Source organism: Eptesicus fuscus, chromosome 5 (genome assembly GCF_027574615.1).
Source record: "Eptesicus fuscus isolate TK198812 chromosome 5, DD_ASM_mEF_20220401, whole genome shotgun sequence".
Taxonomy (NCBI): domain Eukaryota; kingdom Metazoa; phylum Chordata; class Mammalia; order Chiroptera; family Vespertilionidae; genus Eptesicus; species Eptesicus fuscus.
Genome location: NC_072477.1, coordinates 41,180,494 through 41,193,169, shown reverse-complemented (window position 1 = coordinate 41,193,169; position 12,676 = coordinate 41,180,494). Strand labels below are relative to the sequence as shown.

Here is a 12,676-nt window from a genome sequence, read left to right as displayed (position 1 = left end):
TATGGTACATTTACACAATAGAATACTATGCTGCCATAAAAAAGAAGGAACTCTTACCATTTGCAGCAACCTGGATGGAATTGGAGGACATTATGCTAAGCAAAATAAGCTAGTCAATGAAAGAAAAATACCACATGATCTCCCTCAGTTGTGGAATACAAAGAACATTATAAACTGATGAACAAAAAGATAGATACAGAGGCAGTAAAGCATCAAACAGACTGTCAAATTACAGTGGGAAGGTTAGGGAGAGGTGGGGGAGATAAGAGATCAACCTAAGGACTTGTATGCATGCATATAAGCATAACCAATAGACGCAAAACACTGGGGGGTGAGGGCATGTATGGGACTGGGGTGGGGGTGGGGCAATGGTAAGATATGTACACATGTAATACCTTAATAAAAAAATGGAAAAAATTAAATTAAAATAAAATAAAGAAATACTAAAGGCAACATTATCTTATTTCATTCAGGAGAAAAAATTCAAAGCAAGTTTTCATACCTTATCTATCTTTCTATCTTACAATTAGAATTCAGAAATGAGATGGTTGGCATGTGACATGTATTAATACATTCATTTGAACTGAAAAATTAGACCAGACTTTGTCTGAAAGGAGATAAATGTGATTAGGCTGGTTGGCTTGACAATTAAAACTGACCTTGACAATTAGGTCATGTGGTAGTTATCTTCCATAAAATGAATGAGTGTGGTAAACAGAATTCTATGGTGGCTTCCAAGATTCCCACCCCGGGTATATGTACATCTGTCCCCGTGAGTGAGGGCAGCACCTGTGAATATAATGGAATATCACTTCTGTGATCAGGTTACCATATATTGCAAAGGTAACTAAGGTTCCCAATCAGTTGAATTTGAGTTCATCAAAAGGGAGATTATCCTGAGTGGGTCTGACCTAAATCAAGTGAGTCCTTTACAAAGGGTCTAGAAGTGTGAGACAAGAAACAGCAGCAGATGCATTCCTGTTGGCCTGGAAGAAGCAAACTAACAGTTATAGGGAGAGTCATGTGGCAAGGAATGGTGGCAACTGAGGGCCACAGACACGCAATGCAAGGAAATGAATTCTGCCAAAAACCACATAAGCTTGGAAGAGGACCCCAAGTCTCAGATAAGACTGCAGCTACAGCAAAACCCTTTATTTTATACTTGTGGGACCCTAAGCAGAGAACCTAGCAAACCATGTCTGGACTTCCAAATTACAGAACTGAGAGAGAATAAATGTGTTGTATTAAGCCACTAGGTTTTTGATAAATTGTTATGCAGCAACAGAAATTACAATAAACTAGATGTGCAGTTCCAAGTATTCAACGAAAATATATATAAAGAGTGTAACGAGGTAAAACACATTTTATCAATAAATACTGCCATGGCCTTGGCCAGGTGGCTCAGTTGGTTGGAGTGTTAACCCGTATACCAAAAGGTTGCAGGTTCAATTCTTGTCAGAGCACATACCTAGGTTGCAGGTTTGATTCCCTGTACATGTGGGAGGCAACTGATCAATGTTTCTCTCCTTCTCTCCCCCTTCCTCTCTCCAAAAATCAATTAAAGAAATATATCCTCAGCCCTGCCCAGTGTGGCTTAGTCAGCTAAGCATCGTCCCATGCACCAGAGTTGCTGGTTCGATTCCCAGTCAGGGTGTGAGCAGAAGGCAACCAATTGATGTTTCTATCTCTTTCTCTCACTTCCTCTCTCTCTCAAAATCAATAAAGCATATTTTTTTTTTAAAAATACTACAAACGGGGGAAGAGAAGGAGTTTAGTATTGGTTGAGGTGCCTATTATACATCTATGTAGATGTATTAAGAAAGAAGTTAAATATCCAAAGGCAAGGGTCTCAGCAAAAAATAGAAATTGAAAATAAAATACTGATTATATGTAAAGCAATGAGGCTAGGTGGGATCTCCAAGAAATTGACTGTAAGTAGAAACGGAAGTCCAAAAACTAAGCTCTGGGGAGGTCAGGATGATGCAGTCGGGAGATGAGGAGGAATCAACAAAGGAGAAGATCTAGAAGAAACAACCAGAGAGGGAGAAAACTAGCCGAGTCCTGGAAACCAAATGAGGAAAGGATTTCAAGAAGAAAGAGATCAACTTTCAAATGCTGCTTGCTAATGGGTCAATTAAGAAAGAATTACAAAGTGCTATGTAAGTAAGAGGTAATATTTGAATTTACATAGTGATTTAATAAGAAAATTGGGATACTGAAAACTTTACTTGGAAGAGACAATAGTAGTGCTCACATCTAAATCCTGATATTATTTTCATTCTGTTACTTTACCTCTACACATTAAAATGTGAAGTGTGGAACATTATATATTTCAAAACTTTTCTACTTAACTATCATATGTTTTATATAAGAGAAGAATTTTAGGTTGTTAATTTTTAACATGACTAGACTACATGAGATAATGCTAAATCCATTAGTTCCATTAAAATTCCTTCCTGATTCAAATATGCAGACTAACAGAGGCTATAATCAAACTACTGTTCCCTTGAAAGAGAGGCCATATAAAAGACATACTTGATTTATGTCAAGTGGTAACACAGGTAATGCTTTGCGTACTCAGCATAAAACACTTTAATGGAATAGTTTTGTTGCAAATATATCATACCAAACTTAAATTGAAATTAGAAGACTACTAAATCATGCCTGACAGGGAGCTAAATGCAGTAAGTTAAAATGCATCCCCAATGCTCATCCAGTTCTGGCTTGAACCACTTGGGTCATTTTGGGTCAATCCTTAGTTTGGAATAATTCCAAATGACTCCCTGGAGTTCTACTGTTATATTCAGTGGCTTTAGGAAATTCAGAACAAGCCACAAAAATCATAGGATCTCCTATTAGTTTCTAGCTTTCAACTGGAGTGATATTTTCAAAAAGCAATTTTGATCAAGTTAATCTGATTACTTTGTTATATAAATAACCCTATAGGACTTCCTTAACCTTGTCTTCCCAAAGTTTCCCAACTAGCTTCATCTCCTTCCTTCTTTAAAACAAGTCAGGTTCCTACCCTTCTCTAGGCCACAAACCTTTCTTGCCCCCTTTCCTTTGTTTTGTTAATTCCTGTTGATCTTTCAGATAATTATTTACTTCTTCCTTTTTGTCTCTCAGTCCTCTCTGCCACAGCCATTTAGAAGGAAAGTTTTTTTAGAGCAGGGGTTGTGCTACAACCTCAGTATCAAGAATAGTGCCTGGACACTGGCCAGGGTAGTTGAGTGATTATAGAGTGTCGACCACCAGCGCGCTAAAGGGTGGAGGGTTCGATTCTGGGTCAAGGGCATGCATCTGGGTTGCAGGTTTGATTCCTGACCTTGGCCAGGGCAGTGAGGGAGGCAACCAACCCAGGTGTCTTTCACGCTGATGTCTCTCTCTCTCTCCCTCTCCCCCCCTCCCTCTCTTCCACTCTTTCTAAAAATCAATGGAAAAAAATATCCTGGGGTGAGAATTAACAACAACCAAAAAGAAGAGTGCCTGGCACACAGGAGGCACTCAATATATAGCACTAGAATCTTTCAGGTTTCACAAAAACATTTCTGAATGTTTTTCCTTACCTGCTATTAATTAACTCAGACATTTTCTCACACTACTTAAATCTTAGATATTTAAGAGCAAATTAATGATTCGATATTTAACCTGAATCAAATTAGTCTTGGGAACAAAGTAATTCAACCAATTCTTTTTAGCTCTCTATATCTGTAACTACGGAAAGTAGGACAATAGATAACTTCTTTGCCATAGCTAGCCTGCAGAGGAACACCTTACGGAAAAGACATGCACAAGGGAAATATCAGGGACTAAAAAACCTGATAAAATGACATTAAGTCCTTGGCCATGTGTCTCGGTTGGTTGGAACATCGTCCCATACACCAAAAGGTTGCAGGTTCGATTCCCAGTCAGGGAACATACCTAGGTTTCGGGTTCAATCCTCAGTCAGGGCGCGTACCAGAGGCAATGGATCAATATTTCTCCCTCATATCAATGTTTCTTTCTCCTTCTCAATAAAAATATATCCTCGGGTGAGGATTATTTAAAAAATGACATTAAGGCATGTTTCCCATATGTAGAATGCTTACACTAACATTTCTCAGCATACAATCAAACAGCACATGCACAAAGTACCAAAGGCATTTCTAAGACACAGGTAATAAACTGCATTTACAAATATATCCCACGCTCATTTCCCCGCCCCCAAGTAATATGATAGCTTCAATGTTCTTGGGGAATAGTGGTGAAGGCATTTATGTTTCTGGCTCTTTTAGGTAAGATACATAATTTAGCAGTAATGTTAACAATGCATGTATTACCCATTAGTAGTATCATTTTGCTCTGCTTTACCCTTTGTAGTTCTGTATGTATTTAAATATATTTAACAAAAAGTTAAAGAACAACACATTCCTATTTCCAACATTATTTTTCCATCAATGTTCATATTTCTACATAGTGAAATGAATATTTAATGTTGGTTTAAAAAAATCCATTGCATTTTCAAAGTCAACAATGGTGACTTTGCCAAATAGATATCTATACATATATATATATATATCTATATATATATATATATCTATATATATATAAGGCTAATATGTTAAGTGTCTGACAATTCATGGGGATCGGGCCAAAACTGACTCTCTGACATCCCCCGAGGGGTCCCAGATTGCGAAAGGACGCAGGCCAGGCTGAGGGACTCCACCAGTGCACGAATCCGAGCACTGGGCCTCTAGTGTGTGTGTGTGTGTGTGTGTGTGTGTGTGTGTGTATGCACATATTTTTTTTTCACAAAAATTAGCCAAAATTTGAAAATAAGCAAAAGAGATTCCTAGGTGTTCTTCAGTGCAGTGCTGTTGATTGCTCTCTATTGACTGGGCTATTACCAATATATAAGATTAATTTAGAGCTTTTTATCTGTCACAGATGCAAATTCTAATCAGTAGAAAAGATAACCCAAAATTTACTGTTTATATTCTTGTAGGACAAGCATGTCAAACTTGCGGTCCATGGGCCGCATGCGGCCCACAACGAATATTTTTGTGGCCCAGACAATGTAACGGTATGTAAGAAACATTATAATAAAAATTTCGTAACTTAATTTTTACAATATCCTGTTATACATAATTATTAATAACGAACTACAGCATTCGCTAATGACTGATTACTATAATCATGTTGCATTCATTCCCCTTACGCATCGGTGCACCATTTCTCTCCACTAATACTAGCAGCGAGTATTTTAGCAGCCCATTGCCACGTCATTAGTCTTGGTGACTTGTTTGGTGTGCACAAAGGAAACATATGACTTTCAGAGAACAAGAAAAATAGGTTTATTTGCATTACACTTATTAATTTGTGCAGTTATTCAGTGTCTGGTAAGTTAATGTTCAAGAAAAATATTAATTTTTATTAAAATGTTCTATTATTTTATGTTAACGATGACTCATTTATTTCAGCCCTTTGTATTTAGCATGTCTCTATCGAAATAAACCTACGTTTCTATGAAAATTGAAGCTTGTTTTTTTGCAGCCCACATAAACTTAAACCTTGTTTATTTGGCCCGTGTTAACCTTTGAGTTTGACATGCTTGTTGTAGGACATTAACTAATTTTGTATTTAAACCAACAATCTTATCTTAACATTCCTTTATTAAATTGCCTATAAATACTCACTTCCATAAGTTTTCATATTAAGTGGCTTTAACATCTTATGAGTTTCCTCATTAAGTCATGAGTTGAACCCAAATCATCGACATTTATCCAGGGGGGGCAAAGGTAGGTTTACAGTTGTTCGGATGAAAAATAATACTACAAACAACTGTAAACCTACTTTTGTCCCACTCTATTTGGTATTATGATTTTTATCTCTCTGAAAATTACACTGTAACAGTTTTAAAGCTTCCACCAAGATGCCCAGGTGGACTACCCTGATAGAGCCAATTAAAACTACATTGCTTCTTTCATATGCATATACAGACATTCCTTACAGAACTCTGAGCTCCTAATTGCTCTCATTTATATAAACCAAAACCTCAAAGTTTAGAATTTCAGCCTAGATGGTAAGCACTTTTTGAGCAGGGCCTTTCTTTTACTCATCTTTGCATTCTTAGAATCCAGTATGGTGCCAAGTACCTAAAATGTGTTCAACAAATGTTAAACAAAGGTAGAGAACACCACATGTTCAATAGCAACACCAACTGGAAGAGAAAATCCTATTAGTCTATTGCTGCTTCTACTAATAATGGTAGTAGTCTTTGTAACTATCTGGTCAGCTGGCGGAAGGAAGCCAAGTTCCAGATGCTTTGAATGTGAAAACAGAACCTCTCCAGAAATGGCAGGAATTCTCATTGTGCAAAGACATGGGTGTCAGGTATATACCAGAATTTAACACATCCTGGAAAGAAACCCTTAGCGGAATTATAAACTTACATGTTGCTGTATCACAAATACCTAAACACCGCAAAACTAGACATAATCCAAATTACTAACACCAAAAATTTTCTAAAAATATAAAAAAGGGGTCTTCTGTGAAAATATACCCCAATTGTATAACAGGAAAACAATAAATTAAATAGAAATTGGTTTTTGAGTTTATCTCAAAAGACCAAATTTTCTTAGATGTATTTATTCCATAAGCAAAGGATATACAAGAACTGTGGAATAAGACAATACAGATCTACAAAGCACATGAGTTCCAGGAAAACAAACATAACATGTAAGTGCAAAATAATAGTCTCAAAACAATGGATAGTAGTCCTGGCTTTGCTTCAAGCATAACCTGAAGAAATCAATTTGTATCTGTGCATGAAGGATTATCAGGGTCAAAACTACCTATTAAATAAGTTATGCAACACATACTCATATACTATTTGCTAACAGAAAATACTAGTAGATAGATAACTGCATCACACTGCCAACAATACAGACTCCATTCACACTTCTGTGTGGTTGAAGGGTCAATTATTATCTAAACATTTTTCTTTGCTCTTAACTCAGGCACAAGTTCATTATCACCACTCAGCACACGTTCCATTTCTTTCCCTCTCCTTTTAGAATAGGGCTGCCCATAGAAGAAAGGTCAATTTAATACTTTAATACCTAGTATACCAGTAAAATGATAATTGTCTAGCTGCCTGCCCCTAGTCACTTCCACCAAGTTCTTTAAAAAGACATGACTTGGCCCAAAGAGGCAATATATCTCCCTGGAAGAATTATGAAAAGAATGGAAAATGTGAAACTCTGAATGCATGAGGACAATGTTTTTACCTTTAATATGTACTACTTCCTTTCATTTATAGAAATTTAATGTATACTAGTAAAATTTTAGTTTTCAAGTGCAGTCTTTTAATGTTTATTTTCTTTATTACTTTATAATGTACTTTTGTTATTTTGTACAAATGGCAGAAGGAACTAAGTTTGCATTGATGGCATGGAAAGTCCATGTTCGGTAGGCATGATATCTTATCCTGCACTCAGTCTTTAAATTTGTCTTCACAAATTTGACTTTATTATAAACATGACAGTATGATTGATTACCTGAATTCACAGAGGAAGACGACAGCATCTTCAGGGGAGATGCACCCTAGCGATGCACCCAAACTCAAAAGATGGATTTAAAAAAAGAAAATTAGTTACATCTTTTTTATTCTCTTAAAATGATTCCAAGTTCTAAATGGCACCTCGTATAGAAACTGACCAAAATTTATAGGGGGAATCTCTTGTACACAAGGACTTTCAGGAAGTGGAGAGGCACTTTAAAGTTACCTCTTGTAAATGGAAGAGCATGGCTCACTGACATTTCACACACGTCCAACACATTCATGTCACACACAGAAGTACTGCCCCTCAAGTGAGCAGACGCCCTTTAACCAGGGGAACACCTCCCAGGAACTCGACTGAAACGCATCGCCGGGCCTGAAAATGTGCTTTTGTTTTAGAAACTGTCTCAACACCAGCGGGACTTTCTCTTGCCGAATCCAGCCCGAGGACAACAAATTGGTCAACGGCGGAAGTTGCCTGACGAAATGACTGCAACAGAAATCCAGTATTAAGATCATAACAAAACCTTCCTTCCGGGCCCAGCCAAAAAATTAACAACAAAAACAAACAAACAAACAAAAAAACTTGAGAAAACGTCCTTTTGGATGCAACAGGCCACGAGGAGCGCTCCTGTCGCCAGCCAGAGAGACACGGCTCGGCCCGCGGGCCGGGGACCTGGGATGTCGCGAGCTCCCCGTTAGAACCTCGGAGGGGCCGCGGCCGCCCGCACCTCCCTCAGCCCGCGGCCGCCCGGGCACCAGCACTGACCTTCCGCAGGGCCGAGACCAACAGTCCCCGCCATTTCGGGCTGTTCTCTTCGCTGAAGAACTCGTAGGGCTGCGGCGCCTGCTGCATGGCCCCGGCGGCAGCGCCTCCGCATCGGGGGCAGCCCGCGGGCCAGGCCGGGCCGGGCCGGTGGCCTGACAGGCAGGGCGCGGGGCCGCCTCGCCTCGCCAGGCGCCGCCGCCTCCCGCCTGGGCCGCAGCTACGGCCGAGGCGGCTGGGAGGCGGCGCCGGCGGGCGGGCGGGGGCTCGGGGGCGGCTTCCCCGCCCGGGTGGCCTGGCCTCGCGCAGCGTCCACAGAGGAAGCGCGCAGGCCCGGGAGCCCGGGAGACCCCGGCTGCGACCGAGGCGGCGGCCTCCTCTCCAGCAGCGCTGCCCGGCCTCGGGCGGGTCCTCCTCCTTTGTCTGGGTCCGCGGTCCGGCGGGGGTCCGCTGGCCTCACCCCCACCCCGGCTCCGCTACGGCTGCGGCGGGCGGAGACGGGCGGCGGTGGCTCTCCTCCTCATCGCCTCACCCCCGCCTCTCAGGGGCCGGCCCGCCCGAGTCACCTCCGGAGGGCCCTGGGGACCGCCCGGCGTGTGCGTCGGAGGAGCGAACCGCACTCGGGCGCACCCAGGGCCGGCCGCCGCCACCGCCTCCGCAGCCGCCACAGCGCCCCAAGGCCGCCTACTCGGGCCCGCAGCGGCGGCGGCTCGGCCCGCCCCCTGGGCCCCGCGCTCACTACCCGGTCGCCGAGCGCAACACGGAGCATGCGCGCCGCGGGGGCAGCGGCGCCGGCCCGGCGCGGGGGCGCGAGGGCGCGTAGGCGCGAGGCGGCCACGGGAGTCCGCCTCTCCCCCGGACCTGCCCGGAGCCTGTTCCCGACACACTTCCCAACTTCCTGCGTTTTACACGGACTCTCCCTCCGCTAGGCCTTCCAGCGGCAACACTAACACGGGACTTCCCAGGACCTCGGTCGTGGGAAGCAGTAGGGGGATGTGGAGAGAAGAGACATGTAACGTGTTTATGTTTTACGTATCGTAGAGGGGTGCTTTGGAGACTGAAGGAGGGGAGGCGTGGGCAGCCCTTCGCGTACAGTAGGGTCAGAAAAGGCAGATGACAGTGACATTAATGAAGCTTGAACTTCATTACATTCTTTTTTAAAATATATATTTTATTGATTTGTTTACAGAGAGAAGGGGAGAGGGATAGAGAGTTAGAAACATCCATCAGCTGCCTCCTGCACACCCCCCACTGGGGATGTGCCCGAAACCAAGGTACACGCCCTTGACCGGAATTGAACCTGGGACCCTTCAGTCCGCAGACCGAGGCTCTATCCACTGAGCCAAACCGGTTAGGGCTTCGTTACATTCTTAAAGGTCCTTCCCTTGCACAGATTTTGTGATGTGTTCACAAAATCATCGTTCTTGTAAAACTTTACAAATATATTTTTTGAATTGTTTTCTTAATGATGTCCTCCAAATTGTGTAGGCATCAAGTCCCACGAAACCTGGATCTGGCCCTGTGGCCCAGTCATACTCAATAGCAACCCAGAAAAGATCCCCCGACCATAGATAGCTTTCCTGAGTTGAAGAGGCTGACTCTGGAAATTTTATCATTAGCATACATTTCATTCCACTATAGATGCTGAGTGTATGGATTGTAATAGATTGTTCCCAGCTACCAGCAGCAAGGAAGGGAAAGGGAGAACGGTGCAAAAAATGCCTGCCACAGTTTAGTTCCAGGATCAGTAGCTGAGTGATTAACCTCCCCCAAAACACAAACCAAACATTTTGTCATTCTGGCAAGATCAGAATGGCAGGGTTGGAAAATTTACAAGATTTTTTTCCTAATCCAAGTATCCATTGAATCATCTATGTCTTCTAATAAATGGTGACATCTACATTCCCATGTCCTGGGGATAAAAGTGAAATGCGTGTATTTCTCCAAGTAATCTTTCTATCAGTGAGGGCAAAGACTTTGGCTTACATAAAGTGTCTTTGCTTTTTTCCTCCTCTTCCTGAACTCCAGCCATAACTATTAAGCAAACTACTAGACTGTGATTGTATTTTCTTTTAGGAGAGTAAAGTTGTTGTTGGAAGTTCCATTCTTGGCCAAGAATATTGGAAGCCTTCTCTAGGCCAAATCTGGCTTGAAGACACATTTTGTTCAGCCAAGGCTATATTTAAATTCTCAGGGCTGTTGTTAACATTTTAAAAATCAGGAGGTTTTGTATACCTGGATTTTCAGCTTCTTTTGATAAAGATCTGGCAACACCGGGCCCTGCTGCATTCCTGCAAGGGAATAATCAGCAGGCAGTGAGTAGTGGCTGCCCTCTTTAGAAAAGTATGCCATCCTCCTTCCAGTTGGCTATACTCCCCACCTGGCACTCTTCACCTTTTATGTAACCTGCCTAGTCTCCACAGGCATCTCAGTTGCGATCTCTGGGCGAGGCAAACAGAATGTGATCCACGTGTGTGTGGAGGATAATCCAAGAATGAGAATGACACCGGTAAAAAGTTTCCCAACCAGACAAATGGGCCATCTAGAAAACAATGTTGAATCCATATCTGCACACTCTACACTAGGATAAATTCCAGGTGTGTCAAAGATTTCAATGTGAAAAATTAAACTATAGAGTAATTTGTTTATAATGTCTGAGTACAAAAGACCTTTCTACTATGATATAAAAATCTAGAAGATTGATACATTCTATTTTTAAATGTATTACAAAAACAACAACGCTCAAGCTGGGCCAAAAGGCAAATGACAAGTTAGAAAAAAATATCTGCAACTCATTTCCTAAAGAGTTAATTTCCCTAATATCTGAAAGAGTCCCTATAAATTAAAGACTAAAACTCAGGAAAAAAAAAAAAAGGATGAAGGATATGAAAAGACAGCTTACAGGTAAGAAAATATAAATGTCTCAAACACATTAAAGATGCTTAAATTTACTCATATTGTGAAAAATGCAAATTTTAATTATACTGTTATCATTTTTATCTCTTTGAATAGCACAAATCAAAATGTTTAAGTACACACTATGTTGGTCAGAGTATGGGAAATCAGGTACTCATATATTATTGGTGAAAGTGTAAACTGGTTCAACTTCCATCAAGGACAACTCAACAATATCTATGGAAGTTGTAAAGGCACATACCCTTTGACCCAGCAAATTCTAGGCATGTGTCTATCCTATAGGTATTGTTGCTCAAATGTGAAATGCCTTAGTATAAGGTTATTCATTGCAGTATTGTCATAGCAAAAACAAAACAGTAACATCCTAGAAATAAACAATTCAAATAATCATCAGTAAGGAAAGAAGAACAAAGTTGGAGTGATCACACTACTGGATATCAAGTTACACTACAAAGACACTGTAATCAAAACAGCCTGGTACTGGCACAAGAACAGGCATATAGACCAATGGAACAGAACAGAGAACCCAGAAATTGACCCAAGCCATTATTCTCAATTAATATGTGACAATGGCTGCAACAGTATAGAATGGTGTAAAGACGTTGGGAAAATTGGACAGGTACATGTAAAAAAATGAAACTAGACAACCAACTTACACCATACACAAGAATAAACTCAAAAGGGATTAAAGACTTAAAAGTAAGTCATGAAACCATAAAAATCCTAGAAGAAAAAGTAGGCAGCAAAATTTCAGACATCTCATGCAGCAGAATTTTCACAGATACATCACCGAGGGCAAGAGAAACAAATGGAAAAAAACCCCACAAACTAAAAAGCTTCTGCATAGTAAAGGAAACGAGCATTAAAATGAAAAGGGAACCCACTAAAATATGGGAGAACATATTTGCCAATGACACATCTAATGGGTTAATTTTCCAAATATTTAAAGTACTTACACAACTCAACAAAAAGAAGACAAACAATCTAATAAAAAAAAAATGGGCAAAAGACCTGAATAGACATTTCTTTAACGAGGACATACAAATGGCCAAGAGACATATGAAAAAATGCTCAATGTCACTAATCATCTGAGAGATGCAAATTAAAACCACAATGAGATATCACCTCACACCTGTCATAAAGGCTATCATTAATACATCAACAAATAACAAGTGCTGGCGAGGATGTGGAGAAAAAGCAACCCTTGAATATTGTGGGTGGGAATGCAAACTGGTGCAACCGCTATGGAAAACAGTTTCCTCAAAAAATGAAAAATGGAACTGCCATTTGACCTAATGATCCCACTTCTAGGAATATATCCTAAGAAGCCTGAAATACCAATCAGAAAGAGTATATGTACCCCTATGTTCATAGCAGTGTTATTTTCAATATCCAAGATCTGGAAACAGCCCAAGTGCCCATCAGTAGATGAATGGATAAAAAAACAAAACAAA

The 12,676-nt window shown here is 40.9% G+C and overlaps 1 protein-coding gene across 6 annotated transcripts in view; it reads right to left on the bottom strand.

Annotated features, from left to right (window-relative positions):
* The window catches only part of SOS2 (SOS Ras/Rho guanine nucleotide exchange factor 2), a 106,004-nt gene extending 96,871 nt beyond the window's left edge, over positions 1 to 9,133 (bottom strand). For 4 of the 6 annotated variants that reach the window (XM_008139075.3, XM_028141823.2, XM_008139076.3 and 1 more), the window contains exon 1: positions 8,310 to 9,132. In XM_008139075.3, coding sequence (XP_008137297.2) covers positions 8,310 to 8,396 — 87 coding nt within the window. In that variant the 5' untranslated portion in view covers positions 8,397 to 9,132. Of the gene's footprint in view, positions 1 to 7,898; positions 8,072 to 8,309 lie in introns of all 6 variants that reach the window. The other 2 variants (XM_054716085.1, XM_054716084.1) reach the window with 2 other exon arrangements.
* Positions 9,134 to 12,676: the final 3,543 nt, after the last annotated feature.